Genomic DNA, 22,771 nt, shown 5'->3' on the forward strand with positions numbered 1-22,771 from the left:
TACTACTACTACTACTACTACTAATAATAATAATAATAATAATAATAATAATAATAATAATGAGAAGAAGAAGAAGAAGAAGAAGAAGAAGATATTTCTAGCAGCAGCAACAGTATTACCAACTGCAACTACTAAATATGAATAATACCAGTAATAGAGTAAAAAAAACATATTACAACAACAACAACAACAACAATAATAATAATAATAATAATAATAATAATAATAATAATAATAACTTGTATTTATGTTGTATGTTTTAACATATCTACCTCCATATTCCTCGAGTCGCTGTTCGATGTTATCTGAACTCCTCTCATCAGGCCTGACGAAAGGGACATTATCTCGGCTGCCGATTAGCTAAGTCTTTTCCAATATGGCAGCGTAGTGCTCTTGGAGTAACGCGGCTGTTACATGTCAACATGTCTCTTCTCCGAGCTTGCTCTCTCGCCAAATGCCTCGGTCGGCGCAGTTTAGCGGACGTTCGCAGGTGTTTTGCGGACCGCTGCCAGCTGTGTGTCTCTGTGAGAAGCGCCGCAGTCAGACGGATTTCAGGTAAGCCGCAGAAGGGAACTCTGTTCCTGAGGGATACCAGTTTATCCTCCATGAAAAGTTTACTCATGTCTTCGCGTCTTACCCTTAATATAGTTTCTACCTTTCATTTCACTAATACTCTGGTTTTGCTCAAAACCTCAATTATTCGTCCTTCATCGAGTAGCTTTGTTAGCTTCGTGGTTGGTCCACGTTCTTACCTTGATGTTGGCAAACAAAGTGATAAAATCACATGTTTTCAAACGAATACACACAGTTCATCACCAACTATTATTCTCGACGATGACTTCTACTGCTGTATCTTGATGGTTGGTGGTTTAAAATTTCTTGTCTCTTCGTCCTTGAGCCAGAGACTGAGGTTCCAGATCATGTAGCAACACGAGGTTTTCTCTTTTTGTGTGTCACTGCGGGATATTTTGAGTTTATACTTTAAAACATACATGTGACCTTAGAGTTTCGGTGTCAATATACTAGTGATGCAGTATTGCAACCTCATAGATGTGCACGGATATAGTATTGTAAGTGTAGTCTTTCAGCTGAATGAATTGTCCCTTATGTTTCCGTGTTTTGTGTTCATATCACTGACTGGATGAGAGTTGTAGTGGCATTATGAAAATGGAAAGTAGCGAGAGAATTGAGAAAGAACATTTACAAATGCACGTTTTTTGAATATCTGCTTCAGATCAAGAATGAAAAACAAAATGTTAGTTTTTGAGAATTACAAGCATGTTTATGTCGGAGAGATGAACCACACTGTGTTTGTTTGTTTCTTTTTGTTTTTTCTTTCTTCCAGAAACACCATTGTACCTACAAAGAAGAAATATTTCGTCTGTAATCCCGAAATCAGAGGATGCAAAGAAACGTGTTCATGAACAGTCTCAGTTGTTAGATGGTATGTTGACTTAGATTGCAGATATCACTTTTAATTAACAAAAAAGAATTGGAGAATCGGCTTTTAGAGGACTTACACACACAATGCATGTTGCAAGGCAAGCTCCAGTTTTGATAAAACAATGTTTTACCAGACACGTAGCAAACCATATTTTAAGTTTCCCTCTGAAGTTGTGCTGTGTTTTGTGTCATTTCAGTGTAATGTGATATTTCCCTCCCCTTTCCTATTCACAGTCCTTGAAGCCAGGATACAGCAACTCCAATCTGACGTCGTTTTAGATGTCCAACATGCAAAAGTCCAGTTTCTTAAATCTCCTTCTTTTCGGGGAGGTCTTTCATCTGTAAGGACTCTCAAAGGATCCTCTAAAGACAAAAGCGACATTCCTAAATCTGGGCAGGCGGTTACAAAAAGGGCCTCCAAGTCTCAGCCGAGTCGCTGGATGGAAAAATTATCTGAGGAGAAGAAAAATAAACTTAAGAAACAGCAGATCCTCCAGCAGAAAATGCAGAGAAACCCTAAAGAAAAGCTACCGGGGAAATCTAAAGCTAGCAGAAGTAGCTTAATGCCCACAAGTACAACATATAAAACTATATCTTCTACCGCAAAGAAGAGGAGAGGTGGCACGAAGCTGTCAGACGAAATCCGCCCCTCGGTTTCTTCAGCAGCCGCAGTAACAACAGCCGCCACCTCATCAAAAGCAGCCGAGGCACTTAAAACATCTAAACAGAAGCGGAGAGACTCCAAAAGTAAAGTTTCTGACAAGGACGCAACAAATAAACCAGAGGACGGAGACCTGGCTGAGATTGAGGAGCTTGAAAAAAGACTCAATGAGCAGGCACAGCAACGGATATGTCTGAGTACAATGGAGCGCTTCCAGGAGAGCAGCACGAGAAGTTCCTGCGCGGACATCCAGCTCAGCATCCGCTGCTACCTGGAGGCGTGCGTGTTTATGGGGGACGTCGAGCGCTCGCAAAGGTTCCTGCTCAGTCAGCACAGAGTTATGAGTCGACGTAAACAGCTTACCACAGATATTTACAACATTATGATGAGGGTGTGGGCCAAAAAGGTAAGTGCCAAACATCCGATTTTAGAGGGTTAATGCGCTGCCGTTTCCTTGACAACAGCAAAGTTCTGCAGGTTTTATTTGGATTTTATATAACGAAGCTTTCACCAACTAGAGCGTAAATGTGAAGTGGAAGGAAAAAATATTGCTGGTTTCACCACTTTTCTTGACAATATCCTATTTATATTCATATCTTTTTTTCCATTTTCAAATTATAGGTTGAACAATTTCCTGTGAGACGTTCAAAGTCCATGTTGTTTTGTAACCTAACTCTTTAAGGTTACAAGGCTGCGTCGTTTTACATCTTTGATGTGTTGCTGGCGGTTCATTAAGTTTCCCTAGCTAAACCAATACATTGAAAATTATTGGTTTATTTACGACTACCAGAGTACAGGAGGATGGATCCAAACTTATGACACACTTTTCAGATTTTTAGTTGGACAAAATTTTAAAAGCATTTAACCATTTTCATTAGACTTCACAGTGATGAAGTAGTATATGTTGGTCTAACACATCAAATTCTGATAAGTTACGCCACAGCTGGTGATTGTGAAAAATTAAAAATTGATTCATGGTGGAGTTAATATCTTTGAAAGCATGTTACAGTTGTTATGAAGTCACAAGGAGATTAGCGTCTTTCATGTATTTGTATTACGGTTTCAGCCAACTATGCTTTTACACTTTTATGTATGGCTTTCAGATATTAGAGGTTTGTGTCTTTTTTTTTTTTTTTTAGGTTTAATTTCCTTTCTTTTTTTGTGTGTTATCAAGCATAAAGCGAGGAACATTTTTCTCAAACACATAATCGTGGTTCTCTTCTCTTCAGGGCACGTTGAATCAGATCGGTCGGATCTTCATTCTGCTGGAAGAAGCTGGTCTGAAGCCAAACGTGAGCTCCTACTCTGCTGCACTGGAGTGCATGGGCCGAAATAAAAACTGCCCCCCAAAAGTAATTTCGAGGTACGTTTGCGAATGTGCACATCAGTATGCAAACCAAGATTACGAAGAAATTGGTTTAGTATTATAGTATTTTGTATTTTTTAAATAGATTTATTTAGAAATGTTGACATTAACTGGGTAAGAAAAATATCTCTAGGCAAAGAACCGTAGCAACAATACCAGAGTTTTGCCACCAGGGGTCATACTCTGGCTGTTTGTGTCTGGTAGTGTATTTCCTTTTGGAAGATACAGTTGCTGTTTGGTACACTCCTCAGCTTCATCATTACCTTAAATGCTGACTCATGTAATTAAATTGCATCTGTTTAATAATATCTTTTGGACAATTGCACATTTACTATCCATTTCTTATTTTAATCTTTTTTTTGTTGTTGTTGCAAATCTCGAAAAGCAAGTGAAACAAATGTCTGCCAGACTGTCAGTGTTGAGCGTTTTTTTTTTTTTTTAATGAATCTGTGCGACAAGGCTCATGACTTCAAGAGAGAAAAGTCCATGCAGCAAAATTGCTCTGTTTGCATTTTGCATCAGTTGCCATTTATTAGTCGGTCTGCTCCCCACTATTAGATTTTATTTGTATTTTGTGCTGCACATAAGATTAGTCTGGAGTTATTGTGGCTGCAGGATATAGTGAGTTTCCTCTTTAATTTATCTCAATGCATATTACTACATAGACCCTGTTTATTTATTATTTCTGCACAGACACATACAAAATGAGGTAAACAAAGGGAACAGACTGAAAATATAATACAAAAGACATACAAAGTGGGTGATGGGTATGAGACAACAATGTTTTTTGTTCCATATACTATTTCAACAAGGCTAATAGGGATTCAGAGGAACCATCTCTCTGCGACTTGAACAAAGATCAGGTTTTATGGAAATGGAAATCACTTGAAAAGTCCCACAGAGGGATGAAGAGAGATACAGAGAATCCTGGACAGGTCTTCCAAATTTTAAGAAAATTAGACATTGGTGTTGGCAAATCAAAGCCTGATTGGTTTATCTCTAGTTGTTTACAACTTGCTAACTAAAGTTAGCAATCAAAACCGACACTTAGAGTCTATTATTTTAGTAAGTTTTCTTTGCCTGCTCGTAAGATGAATCAAGCCTAATGAATCAAGCATTTCAGTCCAAGAGCACATAAGTCATTTTTTATGCACTTTATTTGAAGTTCAGTAGAAATCTGCTTATTCGATTGAGTTTAAAATGGTTACCTCTATCAAAGATGCTGACTTCCAAAAAAAAAGCAGAACTTGGTGCTAGCAGTAAATGTTGCATCTGTCATCTTTTTTCTCTCTGAATTGTAAAGGGAAACTGACAGTGGTGTAGATTAACACGGGCCACACATATTATCTTTTAGAGAGTTTCATGTTTAACTCTTGAAATGTGATTATTTAGACAAAGTAGGAGTCTGTTCCCCTTTATCAAGCCTCATTTCAATAAAACATAAAACCTGCTTTCCCTTTTTACCCAGCTTAACCATCTTTAACATGAAAAGCCTGATCGATGACTGATTTATGGGACATTTTGTTCCATTCAGGGTCCCATGCACTTGATGCGGTTGCATTCGTAATGTAAAACTGTGTCCTATTCATATCCTCATATGATTCCTGTTTCAGTAACGGCACACGCAGGAACCTATGAACACACACACGCACACACTGGGAACATCGCCCTATGCTGTGCGGTCCAATAGCAGGCCATGTAGCAGGCCGATAAGGTTGGCAGCGAGATTGGGTTGGTCCATCGATCAGTGTAAGCTGATCCAAACATGACATTGTGGTTCTGCAGCGTTGCATTCTTTCCCCAGTCTTTCCTTTATTTTAACTTCCTCATTATCATCCTGAGCCTAGTCAGTTTTTTTTTTCTTCCCCCCGCCCCTGCCCGCACTCAAATTTTTCTCTCCTATTAAGTCACTTCTGCCACATCCTTACCCTGAATGTACCCTTTTATAGTTTGCGACTCTCTCACAGAGACACACGCACTCATCCCTTTAAGATTTCCTTTTGAAAGCGCTGTGTCCTCCAGAGCTCTGCGTTCCCCAGGGTGCAGCAGAGCAGTCACCAGGCTGATTATGCTCTATCTGTCAACCTCTCTGCCCTCTTTGTTCCTCTGGACCACACTGCCAGCTCCCAGACTAATCCTGCCTTTGTTCGAGGCTTTCTCGTTTGCTCAGACCAAAATTGCACGTTTCAACACGAGTGTCTCCAAGGCGGGAGGAGAGAATGCCGTGACCCCCTTTGCATCGCCGTGCGTCTATCTCGAGCTGCGGAGTGCTTTTGTTTTTGCCGGTGACAAACAGATCCCAGCTCTCTTCTGATTAGTTTTTAATAGGTGGAAGCTGCTGAGCCAGGGTTTTCTCCTGACGTTAATTAGCTCACTGTTATTTATAATTGTCTGGAGTAAAAGGTGTGTGCAGGATGAAGCAGAGCTCTGCTGTCCTCTGTGACTGGTGATAAATGGGTTTCTTCTCGCTCCCTCCTCTCGGCTTGGTGGTGTTGTTGTTTTGGTGGCCTCTAGGGGGCACTGCAAGCAAACGCACCTAAGTCAACGTTGTATTTATCTTGCCTGAAAGTTTTGCAAACATTCATTTTTTAAGCTATTGGGTGAAATACAGCCAGCCTACAGCCTAATGAGTGAGCATGATAAATATGATGCATTCAGAGTAAAATGTTTAAATTAAAGATGCTTCCAGGGCACTAAATCTTTTTTTTTAAAGAACAAAATCTTTTGAACAGCTAAACCAATTTATCTTTAAAGAACAAATATTTAATTTGCAGAGCCTTGCAGGGATATTGATGATGTGTGAATGTTTGTCACTGTTTGTCTCATTCAAACCATAGAGGTCAATGCATTTTAATGGGATATTATGTGGCTCAGCAACTCAAAGTAGGGCATGACTGTGAAGTGATTTTCCGAATGTTTACCAAATACAGTTTCGCATATATTCTCATTCCACCCCTTCACTGTGCTACCCTTAAATAAAATCCAATACAAAAGGATACCTTCCATGGTCGGCTAATTAATAAATGGAACTCCCTGTAACTTTATCTGAGTAGTATCAATACATCTCTTCTGTAAAAACATTAGCGATCAAACAGAATCATAAAAAACACAGCAGTCAGTCCAGTTTTCAGTTCACGCTGTGGGGGATACTTTTATTTCAGTACAATGTATTAGATGTATAATCTGCTTTGTTTGGGTCTAAGACATAAAATCCCATTGGAAGTTTGTGGTTGAAACGTGACAAAATGTGGAGAAGTTAGTGGTACAAATACTTTGGTGAGGCACTGCACTTATAGAAAGATTTTATTAAACATTTCATCTATATTCAACAGAGCGCTTGCTCATTGATATAATCTGGATTCAGTAATGAAGACTTTTTTCTCCCTCAGGGAGATCTCCTGGTGATTCTATTCAAATATAAATTTCACTGTTGTTGTCAGGAGCCATCTGGGCCCGGATCAAACTGTTCGGCCTGACAGAAGGATTGTCGATGCAAATGCCCAAATTTATATTCTGTAGCACTTTGCCTTGGATTTTTTTTTTTCTTGTTCCTTTTTAAATCTGAATTAATCAGATAGTTGGCAGGTCATTATTATTCCAGCATCCGCAGGCAGGTCAGATGTCGTGAACTTTCAAATTGTGATCTGACATAACAACCATAAAGTGGGACACTTCTGAAAATCTACGTCACGCGTTTTAATGGGCTGGGTTCTGTAGAAGTGTGTGATGTCTACTTTGCAGTTAAAAATGTCGTTTCATGAAATGCTATTGTAATTACAAGAAAGGAACTGGATACAAAAACTAATACATGAGTCTATATTCTAAAGAAAATCCATATATAACCAGCACCATCAACTCTAATTATTTATTTTGTGCAACTACATCTAGTAGCAGCTGTTTAATTTAATTGTATTTCTTGAGTTTTTACATAGCTATAGAAATGCCTCACATAAAATAGTCTAAAACCTGCATATAGTTTTATCCAATATTTTTCTGTTCAATACTGTCATAAAGAAAATGTTAACAGGAGTATTGGATCTTGTTGCTTTTATTATTTTATTTTGTGTATTTTTTTTTGTATCCAGATTTACGTTTAAATATTCTGTATATTGTTCTCTAATGCATGAAAACAAAGCAAACATGACTGTGCTGAAAAGTTCTTTTGTGATATTTTCTATTACAAAAACACGTGCGCACAAAGCAAACTAACAAAACAATAAACCTGTACTTCCAGAGGTTGTTATTTGATATACTTTTAAGAAGAAATATTTATTTTAATTCTTTGAATCCTTTGTCTTTTACAATATTTTTCCTAACTTCCAGGTCAAAGCTTTTATTCGAATAACATTTTTTACATACATTTTCTGACTGTTTCCAATGAAACTCAACAGGAATTTGAGCTACAGAACAAATCAGTGACCCAGGGGTTGAGATCAGCTCTCACTGGTGAAATGTTGAAATTTTATTTCTTGTTTCAGATTAATTTAACGCAACAACCTCTACTTTTTTCATCTTGCAAAAGCTTTGGCAGCCGCCATGTTCTTTGATGCGCTAAAAATCTGAAAAATGTTTGGATTCACGGTGAAAAGTTTGCTGAATTAAAACTAAGTTTATTCATATAAGTTTGCCTGTGTTACAATTTCTAAAAGAGACTTTAAAACCTTTAGATAAAACAGAAAATCAGATCAGCCTGTGGGGAAAAAAAACAAACAAAAAAACCCACGACTGTCTATAAATCACAAATTGCAGGAAAGAAAATAACCTCCCACCCTCTGGCTGTGTCTCGTTGTCCAGGTGTCTGGATCAAATGAAGAAGGATGGGCTGTCTGTGGACGATCTGTTCAGGGAGTGCGTTTTCCGACAAGATGAAAGGGACATGCTGCTGAAGGCAGTTCAGACTGTAAGACCAGACTATGAGCCCAGCCTCACCCTGAACGCAAGCCAGAGTTCCTCACCACTTGTTAAGGACTTCTACACAAATGTAAGTCGTGTAGAGTTTCAGCGGCTGATCATTCGCCAGTGGCGGCGGCGATACGTTGCACTCACATTTTCCGCAAGCTCCGATATTTCTCTTTTAACTACTGTTCAATGAGTATCCAAATAGAAACAAAAAACAAACACTGATGCCTTCGTTAAAGTTAATCAGTGCATCTAGCTAATTTAGGCAGCTAATTGGGATGTAGATTATTTTGTGGCAGTTTTGTGTCCAATATGCTTTGTCAGGTGAAGCACCAGAGAGTGGGGTAAGCTGTCAGAAGACTCCAGTGTGACTACGATAGATTTGATTTTCACCGCTTAACAACCAGAAAAGCACAGGCCTATTTATAGTCACCCAGCTCTGCTGTCTAATGGCTTCTCTGCTTGTGTTGCCTCTCTTCCTCTCACCTCTCCTACTTTATTCTCACCTCCCTTTCTTCTTAGGCATGTCACGTGACTCATCAGCAGCTTTTTGAACAATTGTTGTATTTTTAGCCTGTGTCCATGCACCATTTTTTTTTTCTTTTTTTACTTTACTTGTCTTCTGACTGATTGTCATATTTTTGGCCTGATTGTGTTAGATTGCTGCTAACGGCATGTGTTGTGTGATTTTATTTATTTTTTTTAAATCCTGAGGTCATGCAGTGATGATACAAGGAAAGTAGGCCCTCCTTTATGTGTTTAATAAAACTCATCTTGTCTTTACCTGGTGCTAAGGCTACTGCCAGTATATCCAACTACAAATGAACAGCAAGACATGATGTATTATACCCAGTCATTATTTATTTAAAGAAAAATATTGCCAAAATGTTGCATCAGTATGTGATTTATTAGCTTCTTAGCTACTGGGATCAATAAATACAGGCCATCTAATCTAATCTCACTTGACCTCTATAAGCAAAAACGGGATGGTAATCCACTTCTTTACGACCTCTTACATTGTTGTTGTAGGGAGTTGTGTCTTACCTTCTTAAAACGGACTTCGTTACGTCGTCACTCATATTCATTTTCATTTGTGATTGTGTTTGATTTGAGGCTTATACTTTAAAGCAAATTTGCACTAGCTGAACCTATTTAAGATGACTCAACAAAATTACTCAAGTTTTCCAAATAAAGTTTTAAGGGGTTTAAAGCTGTAGCATGTAAATTTTACAGACAGTATTTTTCTTTATTTTATTTTATTTTTTTACATATTTATTGAATCTTTCACTATTTCCTGACAGTATAACAGAGAATCTGTGCAGGAGTACACTGATTAGTCAGAAACAATCAATCAGAGCCATGATGAGAGTCTAGCGCTGTCATTCATACTTTGACAAAAAAAAATCTAAGAAAAATAAAAATCGTTACTGTCAACGTGAAAATCTTGGCGAAGAGTTTACCACTGAAGCCAGCAATTTTTTTGTGTCCTAAAATTATAAAATGTTAAAATTGAAAGCACCTTTTAATCTATTAAGACATGTATAGCTAAACCAAGATTATTTATCCATAAACTTGGCAGAATTAAAAATATTTTTGTTCAAGCAATGATTTTTTTTTCTGATAACAAATGAGAGCAGTATATTCATGTTACTACCAGTCAGAAGAAACCTATTGGTCAAATTAATTAATACATTTTTTAAACTTGAATCTACTAGGGTTATTGATATTTTTGGCTTCTTCTGAAATATGAGAGCAGGTTAAATGTGCCTGTTTCTTTAACGGCGACTTTGATAGCCTTCGTACAGGTAAATTACCCAACCACGACTCTGACTTTTTGGCAGGTCACAAGAGCTTAAAGCCCGTCCAAATAACTAGATAAGAGAGGAGCAGCCCGGACGGCCTCTGGAGAGTTTTGATTCGCTGTTTGCAGCAGAAGCCCGGTCTAATTAGAACATTGTTTGTTGGTGTGAAAATGAATTTTGATGAAGCTGTGGATCGTACAAAATGCAGTTTGATCTAGTTTCAACGTGTCTACAGAGACTGATGCGTTTTTTTCTCATTGATTTATTTTGGCCTTCGTTGCTGTTAATCACGCTAACCATGCAGGAACTAAATAGTGCTTACTTCCCTATTCAAACTTTATTCCACTCGGTTAAATATCTTGAGTCTGCTTTTCTGGATAACTTAAATACCCATTTTCTCTGCATTCTAGCCATCTCAAAGGTTGGTTGATGGTTTTACTAAAATAGTTGTCTGGAACAATTTGTATTATATGATACTCAGGACATTACATTGCCTCCACAGACTTGTCTTCTTTCTTCTTTCTATGCAGTTGTCTTTCTTTCTTTTCTTTCTTGATGCCATGTGTTCCCCAGGTAAGACTGGCCTATCCATGTGAACACATCGCAGCCAGGCCACCTTCTACAGTTGCTCCATGGTTGATGCTTTTGTGACTATTGTTGTCCCTTTCAGCGGTTTCTGAAGACATTGGACTTTAAAATTCTAGTGAACCACAAATAGAGAAAGCTTGGATTACCAAAATTATTGGTCAGAATTCATAATTTTACCATTATGGAGGAGACTGGGCTCAACCTTTTTGGGACACTAGGTCAAATGTCCGCTGTTAAAACTTTTAATCTTACAAGCATGGATTGGGAAAGTCCTATTTTCCGCAATCATGCAACATTGCACAGATAATAGCTGAGACACAGCAGCTGTGCATCAGACATGTTGATTGTGCAACGTGCAGCACGCAGCACCGCACAGCCGGTGTGAAGCTGCTGCAAAGGCTAATTTTTTATGCACCTGCGAGTTTAAACGAGGTAACCTCCAATCGTCTGCTGGCAAACATTTCATCCAAGACGCTTGTTTCTCTACTCTGTTGTGTAACACTCAACTGAGCCTTATGAATGGACCGGTTGGTTCGCAAACAAGCACAGGGTTAGCTGGGAGTGTGTTTTCCATTTCAATGGACTTTAAAAATTATTTAGCAGTGAAGCTTTTGCTTCAGACTCATCAAGATTCTATTTTTGTGGAATTAGGCTTGGTGACATTATTTAAATTATCTTGTGTGTCTGTCTGGATTTTGTTTCTGTTGTAGAGGGACCATCACACTTATCCCAAACTCGACTTCACTCAGGAGGATCTGCAGAGGCGTTTTCAACATCAGCTCAGCGTGGAGCAGGCCTGCACCGTCACCATCGACTCTGTCGAGGCGATGAAGCCCGTCACCGAAAACATGGTTAAAATGGTAACTATACTCCCCAGCTGCATGTTTTCAACCTATAAAAACAAAACCATATGTTGTACTGACAGCTTAAACTCGTAGGGTTAAAGTCCTCTTGGGTCATCCTTGTAATAATTTATATCCAGGCTTGATGCCTTTTGGTATCTGGTGTCCCATTCTTGTGCTCAGCCTTTTCTTCAACTCTGGCATTTGCAGCCAGGCCTGGCTTGCCTGCCTCTGCAGATGGGCTATGTGGGAAGCAAGCAGGCAGAGAGTCCCTGGTGGTCCGGCAGCATTTACAGACTGCCAGCGCTGAATAATTATGCATTGTAATGGAGCCCCTCTGGAGAGAACGTGCAGTCACCTCTCGCTCCAAAGTCTGAACCGGTGTTTCTGCTTCGTTCAAACTTCTGTGACACTTAAACCTGTGGAAGAAAGAACCGCTTATTCCCTCAATAACAATGCTTAGGTCATTTTGTTTAGCCAAGATGTTCTATTAAATTTACACAAATTCAGTTTGGTGAAAGATATTAAAACTTTGTATCAACAAAGCTTGCCATAGCATTAACACTGGTATCTGGAATAAAAGGTTTTACTTTTTCTTACTCTTGAAGGTTGCAGCATTTAAATCCCTTCAGCTCTTTAGCAATTTGCTACAACTGCAAATGTCAGTTTTTATTGTTTTTTATTTATTTATTTATCAGGATTTCATGTCATACAACACATCTACACTTGAATGTAAAGTGGAGTCCACTTGTATCTTAAGCTCTGCATGAACCCATACAGAGCTCTTCTGTCAAAAGATTTGTTAGGGAATATTAGTCAAGAAACATAAAAGTCAATGGAGTTGTTTAATTTAAAGTTTATGAATGTCTTCAAATGACCAGACCTAAATTTAATTTGGCAAGACTTAAAATTGTTATCCAGGTGAGTTCATGATTTTTTTTAACGTTCAGTTTACCATCCACTTTGCAATTGTGCATTAAAATAATTAAAATAATGGTCTATTTTAAAACACACTGCTCTTTAATTTGACAAAATGTAAAATCATTCTAGTGTATTAATAGTTTTGCACAGTTGAAAATAACATAATTTAATTTTTTTGTGTTTCTGCCACCTCCCCAGGCTGTTGACTGGGTGTTAATAGTCATACTAGATATTTCTATCTGATGAAAAAGTTGCTACAGGTTAATTAGCACATGCATAAATTAATCACGTTGCATTTGCATTCATCTGTTTTCCACTCCCTTACAATCTGTCCTCATTTCTCATATACTTTCCATCTTTGGATGCATTCAAGACCAAATCAAATTTAAAATTTATTTTGTCTGTGCATCATTTAGATGAGATATTAAGCTGCATCAGTCTAAGATTTATAAAAGCTGCTACTTAAGTAAAATCAATATCTTAACTGTACCACAGCTAAATAAAATGGAAGGCTTTACTGTCTGTTAGTCTTTTTTTGGTTTTCCAAACCGATGGATACAAATATGTTTGTTTGTGTTATATCTCCTTTTTCCAGAGTCAAATATCCAGGAAAATGAGTCTATCCTCATTTGCATTGTCTGTTTATCCACGAGTCTATTTGGAATAAGCCTATCCCAGTTTTTTATTTTTCAAAATCTCATTTTGGAAAGATGCATAATGTGTTTTTCCCACTTTCATCAGTAAAATTGTTATACCAAACCATCCCTAACAATATCCCACGCACACAGCGACTCCAGTAAAGTATACCTGGTGTGTGTTTTTGTCTCTTGCGTTGGGATCGTTTTATTTTTGCTCTCTCCGGTGGATGACTTCCAGTTGTGTTGTCTCTCAGAGGGAACTGCTGGCAGAACAGCGGGCACAGTGGCAGAAGGTTCTCCTCCAGGCGCTCAGGGAGAACAAGATGATCCTGACCAAAACCAACACCAGGGACTACAAGCTTAACCTTTATCCATATCTCTGTCTGCTGGAGGACAAGGAGTACGTTGACATTATGATACAGGTAACACGAGCCCGTTGTACCGACCGCATAACAAAATGTCTCAAGCCCACAATGTCACTAAGACTTCCCTGAGTTTGAAAGAAATGTCATGGATGCAGAGGAAAAATATGTCATTTTTGCAGTACAAACTTAATGTGTTTCATTGTATTGTACCAGATAATAATAAAAGTTTCCAATTTATATTTATTACTATGTGTGTTTTAAATACTAAAGTTTCTGTATTTTCTGCAGAGTGTTTCTAACCTGCCTCCTAGTGGGGAGTCCCTGAAGATTTTAGCTCATGATCTGGGCAACAGAATCTACACCAAGTACTGTGTGAGACAGAAGCACCAGAATTGCATTGTAGAAAAGCTGCAAAGTATTTATGGTGCCTACACAGAACTGCTGGCCAAAGATACCAAGGTAAAAAAAAATAAATAAATAAATAATTATATATTAGATTTTTTTTTTTACATCCTAAATCCTGAGAAGATTAGTTTGTTATGCGAATGATATATAAAATAGATGATGTATATTTATACTGTGTTAATCTTTCAGAGAAAACTGGCTTTTAACCCATATCATTTCCACTGCAGCAGCCAGTCTTAAATCAGATTAACAGGGTGGACGTCTGCCAGTATGGTAGTACTTCAATAGGTTTTGTCCAGGAATGTGCAGCCATTGAAGATGGTGCTAACCAGTTTCTACTGGTGAATGTCTCCAGAATTTTCTTTTCACTTCCAGCTGTGACAGATGATATTTCCTGTTATCTTTAAATAACAGGAGTAGGTGGGAGTTCCTGTTTTCAAAAACAATATTTTTTAAACTAGACACTAATGTTGAATATCACTGTGCTTTACAGCGCTTACCCTTAAATGCATAGATAAAATTGTCTAACCTATGTTGGCAAAGTTTTTAGGTCAATTAAATTATATGTCGACTTTTCCTTTTAATGAATTTAGTACATGTGGTAAATCCAAAGTAAATTTGAATCAGGAACCCAACATGCTGCTGCTGAATGTTTGATGTTAACGGTCCATTGGGACAAGGCTTTAAATTGTAAAAAAAAAAAAAAAAATCAGTTTTTGTTACAATCTTCTTATAGTGTAAAAATTATTTAATTTCTCCTCTGTGAAATCTCTCATTTGAACTAAAGCTTTCACAGCTACACATTTTCTGAGTTTGCAGTAACGCTGCATATTGCATATATATCAATTGTCCTTATGAGTGCAGCTCATTTAGCATCCATTAGTGTTGCACATTTCCAATGACTTTGGAGTGAATTTGCTGCTTAACCATACCCACCACAAAACAATGTTTTATGCTTTGTTAGTCATATTTAACACTTTGTTTTTTATTGCATTGTGGACTGCACTCTGCACTTGCGCTCTGGATTTCAGTTTAGCCCTGATTGGAAAAAACAAGATGTTTTTTTGTTTTTTTTTATCTAACATTGTTATGAAGTTTTGCATCTTTCTGTCTTTGCAAACCAAGCAGCTCTGTTACATCTTGATCTTGTGATAGATAATGAGAAATATTTGACTTACTGTCTTGCTTTAATGAGAGTTTGCACTCTTTGTCCCTAACTTTGTGTTTTGATGGCTTCATACGCCCTTGGGAAGATGCTAAAAATATCACAATTGTAACAAGCCGGATGCTTGTTTAACTCCTGTTAGGAAGAGAGGAAGTTTATTAAGGTACTTGTTTTGCCATCTGAGGTCATTTATATGCAAACTTTGTTGTTTAAAACAATGCCAATTATAATTTTTTTTCAAGGCAACTCATCTAAAAGTGTTGCTTGCTTGTCTCTGTTATTAGTTCGCATGTTTATTTTTTCCATGCACCAATTTTGAGGCTAGTAGATGTGCATCAAAGCTAGGAATCTTTATGTAGATTACTTAAATAAAAGTGTCAAAAAGGTTCTGGTGTTTTCCTTCAGGTGTGCAATGTCCTTCCAAGGGAGCAGTGGTGCAAACTGGAGATGGAGCAGAGTTCAGGACCCACGCTGCAGGGCGCAGAGACAAGTTGGCCGTATGTTCTAATGCTGGAGCTGGGAACCTTCATTGTGGACATAATGGTGAAGAATCTTAAAATTAACAGTGACATCCTGAACCCCGCCTATGACAAAAAGCTCATCCCCATCCTCTACCACATGTATACCTTCCGCAGCACCAGACAGGTACAGACCCACTTTGTTATGTGCAGCCTCTCTGATGTAATTGTACCTTACTTGAAATTTACTTGGGCGAGCTTCACAAAGTATCAACTCCACTCTTTTCACAAAAAAAAGAGAGAACTTTCTTGTAGCTGCAAACTTTCTGCATAATCTGCATTTAAAGACAGTTACAGCATTGATGTTTGTAATGCAATTTTAACTTTTCAAAACCAAAGAAAATGCAGAACATCATCTTGATTTGTGAGGTTGGGGGGCGGGTGGAGGATGAGTCAGTCTTACACAAAGCAGAACACCACTGGATTCGAAACATGTTGGTTGTTTTCCACACAGAACTTTAGATGAACGTCCAAGGGACTGTGGAAATGTGCACAGCCTGACGCCAACGGTTATCGGTCACCCTTAGTGGTTAAACTAGGAATTGTGTTTGTCGTTATTAGAGGATACCGCAAATGCGGCAGTATGAAGAAAATTTTATATATATATTTTTTTTAGAGACTAAGAGCATTTACTGACCCACTGTGATGATTTTAGATTTCCAAAGGAATCATGTTGAAATTATGCTGAGAACCACAACCTGTCTTGGAGTGTGGCGCAGCAACGAGCTGTAACCATAAAACTGCTGGACACGCACTCGGCTTTTTAGCAGGATGCCAAAAACTGATCAGGTCTGTGCTAGCTGACCCTGAGCCAGTAACCTGACAGTGGAAGTATCTGCCTAGGTTTATAGATTTTTCAAGCTGCAGTATGTAACATTTATAAAAAAAATAAATAAATAAAATGTTGTGATACTCATAGATGTCACTATGTTGTGATAGGTAATGAGAAATACAAAGGAAATCTGTTTGGATTTATACATTCACAGTGTCAAACATCTGAATTTGTGTGCTGACAGCTTTCCTGATTCATGCTATGCTAGTCGTTATCTGTTGGAAATTGATTAAAAAAACGTATAGGTAGGTTCTTAAGGGTTTGTGCCACCCTCATTTACATGCTGCGCAGGGTATAGAGCCACATGAACCTTTTTAAAAAATCACTACTGTTTAGGTGCAGATGTTTGGGATTCTTATTTTAGTGACTCAGAGTAAAAGTTAAAGAAGTTTTTGAAAACTTGTCTGAAAAAGCTCTCCAGAGGATTAAGAATAAAAGAACAAATGAACAAACCTGTTCCATTTTTAGCCCTCCCAATTTGTCAAATTAGCTCCTAAATTAGGGATAATTATACACAATTACATTAAGTAATTGAGAAAGTTATCGGTGAACTAGCTGTACAGCTGACCTTTTCATTAACAAAGAAATAAGAAGTAGAAACAAAAAGAGCAACCTTTAAGAACTTGACCTTCACTTTTGTCACAAAGATTGTTCAGAAAGCCTGTTACCTTGAACACTTGAGCGCCCTTCTATCCAGCATGAAGCTCCTAGGAGGGTGATTTATAAAAACCACTTTCCCCTGGTGGGGAATGGTGGTGGTAGCAGATGAGTAAGATGAATAGGGCCCGGCCTAATCCCTTTTTTTTTCCAGCGTCCCCTTAATTGGCTCGCTGATTTACTGCCGTGGGAGCCTGCAGCAGGCTGAGGTGACCACGCTCGGAGAAGCGGGCAGATGTGTGGGTTGCTGAGCTTGATGCGCTTTGACAGTGAGACATACTCTAGTCAAGTTTAATTCTTGTGTAATTTTCTATTCTTGTAGATTCAGACCCTTTTCTCCACAGTGATTAACCCATCAGGGGGGATCCTAATGATTTTACTGCACAGCGTGAAGGTTTGAGTCATTGGAGTGACGCTGAGGTGTTTCTGTCAGGTTACAGTCAACAAATGAAGCTCTTTTTATTCACTGCTTCACGCATGTTAAGTAAAGTCAGACCCAATATGCATAACAGCAAACCTACTCGAGCCATCTGCTCTAGCAACGACTTCTGACAGATATTTTACATTAAACTTTAAGGGAATATTTATATGAGTAAAATAATTTAAAAATATGGCGTTATGCATTCTTGGAAAGTCTGATAGAACTGTAGGTATTTCCCAGGACTGGATAGATGTGGAAAAGAAAAACCAATTGGTGGCAACAACAATTTGCTAAACTTTTGAGAAGCAATTAAGCCTCAAGCTCTTTTTTAAAATGCTTTTTTTTAATTTATTTTTTATTTTACTGATTTTTATTTATTTATTTTTCTTTCTATGAGCAACTCAAATATTCCTACATATCAGTTCAGACTCCACTTGCATTTCACATGGTTTTCCCTTCAGGTTGGCTTCATCAAGCCACACCCCATCTTGACACAGATGCAGCAGGAAGCCATGGAGACCACGCTGACCTTTGACTCGTCAGTGATGCCGATGCTGTGCCCTCCGGTGCCGTGGACATCGGAGAAGTTCGGCGCCTACCTGCTCACCCCGGCCAAGCTGATGCGCGCCACGCACGGGGCCACGCAGCACGAGGAACTGCTGGAGAAGTGTCCGAATCTCCACCCGGTTTTTGACTCGCTCAACCAGTTGAGTAATTGCGCCTGGAGGGTCAACAAGCCAATTCTGGACATAATCATCTCGATCTTTAACGACAGGGGCAGCGATAAGCTGGACATCCCTCCACCTCTGTCAGAAGCCCCTAAAATACCCCACTTCAACCCTCAAGACCCCGACTACACAGCCAGCGAGAAGGCACACATGAAACGAGAGGTGATCAATGCCAAGAAGAAGTGCAGCGAGATGCACAGCCTGCGAATGGACGCTCTTTATAAACTCTCCATTGCCCACCACATGCGGGACAAGCTGTTCTGGTTTCCCCACAACATGGACTTCAGGGGCCGCACCTACCCCTGTCCCCCGTATTTCAATCACTTGGGGAGTGATGTGACTCGGGCGACGCTCGTGTTCGCTGAGGGGAAGCCTCTTGGTCCCAAGGGTTTGGACTGGCTGAAGATTCACTTGGTCAACTTGACGGGGCTGAAGAAGAGGAGCTCACTGCAGGGACGTCTGGAATACGCCGACAGCATCATGGAGGACATCCTGGACTCTGCAGATGACCCTCTGAACGTTAGTTCACCTTCATTGTTTTGATCACTATTACCAAACAGTTTGTTAAATTATAATTGGCTCGGTAGAGGGTGTCCGCGCATCTTCAAAAAGTTTTAAATTAATCCATCTAAAAGTAAGTCTTTAAATTGTCTTAGTATTAGATACATAATACACAAAATCAAACAGCAACGGAAAGACAACATTTAAGACCTGTAATTAACATATTGAAGGCCAACTTACTTTTTAAATGAATTTAAGTCTTTCAAATATCTTATATTCATTTGAAAAACAAAAGCTGGTCTTTAATAAGTTAATCACATGTCTTAGTCTTGACAGGACTATTTAGTCTCATATATTTTATCTATTTTTTTTCTTGTGGGACTTTTCTGTCATGCAAAAGCCTGAGTCACTCGGACATCTTCATTAAGTTTTTTGACTCAAAATGGTCGAGGCTACTGCTAACTCACTGCTAACAACTCTTGCTAGCTCGCTAGCAAGAGTTTTGGGTCTACCCCACTGTCATGGGGTAGACCCAAAAGTTGACCTTTGGGGTCTATTATGGGTCTCAACTGGCAACGTTATTGCCACTTGGCTGGACAAAGTTCATACGTCTCTTCTGAGATATAGGTCTTACATTTCTTTCATAGTGGTCTTAAGTATGAGTTGGTGAAACATGCAGAAACCCTGCTGATAGAGATGTTTTTAAAAAGACTAAATACTCTAATTGTACAACAAACAGTAACCAGTATTTTCTGCATATGTTTATCAAAGCAATCTGTTATGTGTGTGCCTTTTTTTGTCTCTTTTTAGGGCAAAAAATGGTGGATGGAGGCCGATGAGCCATGGCAGGCACTGGCCTGCTGCATGGAGATCGCCAACGCAGTCCGGTCACCCGATCCAACTAAGTTTGTCTCTCACTTTCCTGTTCACCAGGTACTGAGAAAAAAGAAAAAAAAAACTTTTAAAATTACTTGTAGACATTCTAACAGGTGTCTCAAAGGAGGAAATATTATCTTTACCAAATCTTCCTGTCATTTTATTTTGACAGCTCTACTTGGTGTTGTCGTGTTGGTTATTGCTTGAGGCATAAACAGGGTTAAAAATGCATGTGACTACAGACTGTGAAACTGTTTAATATTATTATTTGTCTTCACTATAAATAAAGGTTGAATGAGTGAGTGAAGGAATGAATACTCAGTCCTTCACTTTTTCTTTTTCAGGACGGCTCCTGCAACGGCCTCCAGCACTACGCAGCTCTTGGCAGAGACGTTATCGGTGCGACTTCAGTCAACCTCATGCCCTGCGAGGTGCCCCAGGATGTGTACAGCGGCGTAGCCCAGCAGGTGAGCAGTGGTGGGCTTTTTGTGCAATTTGCCAGCATTTAGTTCCAGCCTGTACTCTGCAAAAACCTGACGTTACACAACAGGAGACGGGATTTTACGAGGCACGCTGCAGTTGCTCAGTGGTTATTATTCAGATGACTCACTAAGTCCCAAAGTGAGTGACAAGCTGAGCATGGAGAATATTTTTAAGTTTCTAAGTTTAGGTCTTGCATTTAAAAGTGTTTAGTTTCTCTTGCTCTGCATCAAAGTCGAGGGGAGAGAGAAGACACTTTGTTATTCTTTTAAAGTTTATGTGTGTGCATGCATGAAAGCACCCAGGTTGCAGAAACACTTAAATTGGTCCCAGTTGTGACTTTCTGGCATTTCAGAACAACAGGATTTGAACTGAACCAAGGACAAGCCTCTGCTCCTCTAAGGGCAGTGACTGTAACTTCACACTGAACGCTATAAATTTGAGATTGCTGCAGAACTCTGCTTTGGTGGGCTTTGTCTTCATCTGGGCTTTGCAGTTATTATTCGATTATACTGTTTATGACATCAAGCGTTGAAACAGTAAACGACCACACTGAAATAAATAAATAAANTTATACCAAACCATCCCTAACAATATCCCACGCACACAGCGACTCCAGTAAAGTATACCTGGTGTGTGTTTTTGTCTCTTGCGTTGGGATCGTTTTATTTTTGCTCTCTCCGGTGGATGACTTCCAGTTGTGTTGTCTCTCAGAGGGAACTGCTGGCAGAACAGCGGGCACAGTGGCAGAAGGTTCTCCTCCAGGCGCTCAGGGAGAACAAGATGATCCTGACCAAAACCAACACCAGGGACTACAAGCTTAACCTTTATCCATATCTCTGTCTGCTGGAGGACAAGGAGTACGTTGACATTATGATACAGGTAACACGAGCCCGTTGTACCGACCGCATAACAAAATGTCTCAAGCCCACAATGTCACTAAGACTTCCCTGAGTTTGAAAGAAATGTCATGGATGCAGAGGAAAAATATGTCATTTTTGCAGTACAAACTTAATGTGTTTCATTGTATTGTACCAGATAATAATAAAAGTTTCCAATTTATATTTATTACTATGTGTGTTTTAAATACTAAAGTTTCTGTATTTTCTGCAGAGTGTTTCTAACCTGCCTCCTAGTGGGGAGTCCCTGAAGATTTTAGCTCATGATCTGGGCAACAGGATCTACACCAAGTACTGTGTGAGACAGAAGCACCAGAATTGCATTGTAGAAAAGCTGCAAAGTATTTATGGTGCCTACACAGAACTGCTGGCCAAAGATACCAAGGTAAAAAAAAATAAATAAATAAATAATTATATATTAGATTTTTTTTTTTACATCCTAAATCCTGAGAAGATTAGTTTGTTATGCGAATGATATATAAAATAGATGATGTATATTTATACTGTGTTAATCTTTCAGAGAAAACTGGCTTTTAACCCATATCATTTCCACTGCAGCAGCCAGTCTTAAATCAGATTAACAGGGTGGACGTCTGCCAGTATGGAAGTACTTCAATAGGTTTTGTCCAGGAATGTGCAGCCATTGAAGATGGTGCTAACCAGTTTCTACTGGTGAATGTCTCCAGAATTTTCTTTTCACTTCCAGCTGTGACAGATGATATTTCCTGTTATCTTTAAATAACAGGAGTAGGTGGGAGTTCCTGTTTTCAAAAACAATATTTTTTAAACTAGACACTAATGTTGAATATCACTGTGCTTTACAGCGCTTACCCTTAAATGCATAGATAAAATTGTCTAACCTATGTTGGCAAAGTTTTTAGGTCAATTAAATTATATGTCGACTTTTCCTTTTAATGAATTTAGTACATGTGGTAAATCCAAAGTAAATTTGAATCAGGAACCCAACATGCTGCTGCTGAATGTTTGATGTTAACGGTCCATTGGGACAAGGCTTTAAATTGTAAAAAAAAAAAAAAAAATCAGTTTTTGTTACAATCTTCTTATAGTGTAAAAATTATTTAATTTCTCCTCTGTGAAATCTCTCATTTGAACTAAAGCTTTCACAGCTACACATTTTCTGAGTTTGCAGTAACGCTGCATATTGCATATATATCAATTGTCCTTATGAGTGCAGCTCATTTAGCATCCATTAGTGTTGCACATTTCCAATGACTTTGGAGTGAATTTGCTGCTTAACCATACCCACCACAAAACAATGTTTTATGCTTTGTTAGTCATATTTAACACTTTGTTTTTTATTGCATTGTGGACTGCACTCTGCACTTGCGCTCTGGATTTCAGTTTAGCCCTGATTGGAAAAAACAAGATGTTTTTTTGTTTTTTTTTATCTAACATTGTTATGAAGTTTTGCATCTTTCTGTCTTTGCAAACCAAGCAGCTCTGTTACATCTTGATCTTGTGATAGATAATGAGAAATATTTGACTTACTGTCTTGCTTTAATGAGAGTTTGCACTCTTTGTCCCTAACTTTGTGTTTTGATGGCTTCATACGCCCTTGGGAAGATGCTAAAAATATCACAATTGTAACAAGCCGGATGCTTGTTTAACTCCTGTTAGGAAGAGAGGAAGTTTATTAAGGTACTTGTTTTGCCATCTGAGGTCATTTATATGCAAACTTTGTTGTTTAAAACAATGCCAATTATAATTTTTTTTCAAGGCAACTCATCTAAAAGTGTTGCTTGC

General features: G+C 38.6%; 1 protein-coding gene across 1 annotated transcript in view; it reads left to right on the forward strand.

The window, feature by feature from the left end:
- Positions 1-330: 330 nt before the first annotated feature.
- The window catches only part of LOC103149847 (DNA-directed RNA polymerase, mitochondrial-like), a 37,494-nt gene continuing 15,053 nt past the window's right edge, over positions 331-22,771 (forward strand). The window contains exons 1-12 of the mRNA XM_007569196.2: positions 331-555; positions 1,346-1,444; positions 1,678-2,510; positions 3,334-3,467; positions 8,265-8,451; positions 11,470-11,619; positions 13,415-13,582; positions 13,814-13,984; positions 15,501-15,740; positions 17,985-18,770; positions 19,563-19,685; positions 19,973-20,095. Of these exons, the coding sequence (XP_007569258.1) occupies positions 423-555; positions 1,346-1,444; positions 1,678-2,510; positions 3,334-3,467; positions 8,265-8,451; positions 11,470-11,619; positions 13,415-13,582; positions 13,814-13,984; positions 15,501-15,740; positions 17,985-18,770; positions 19,563-19,685; positions 19,973-20,095 (3,147 nt within the window). The 5' untranslated portion in view covers positions 331-422. The remainder of the gene's footprint in view (positions 556-1,345; positions 1,445-1,677; positions 2,511-3,333; positions 3,468-8,264; positions 8,452-11,469; positions 11,620-13,414; positions 13,583-13,813; positions 13,985-15,500; positions 15,741-17,984; positions 18,771-19,562; positions 19,686-19,972; positions 20,096-22,771) is intronic.

Source organism: Poecilia formosa, unplaced genomic scaffold, assembly GCF_000485575.1.
Source record: "Poecilia formosa unplaced genomic scaffold, Poecilia_formosa-5.1.2 Scaffold237, whole genome shotgun sequence".
NCBI classification, from domain to species: Eukaryota; Metazoa; Chordata; class Actinopteri; order Cyprinodontiformes; family Poeciliidae; genus Poecilia; species Poecilia formosa.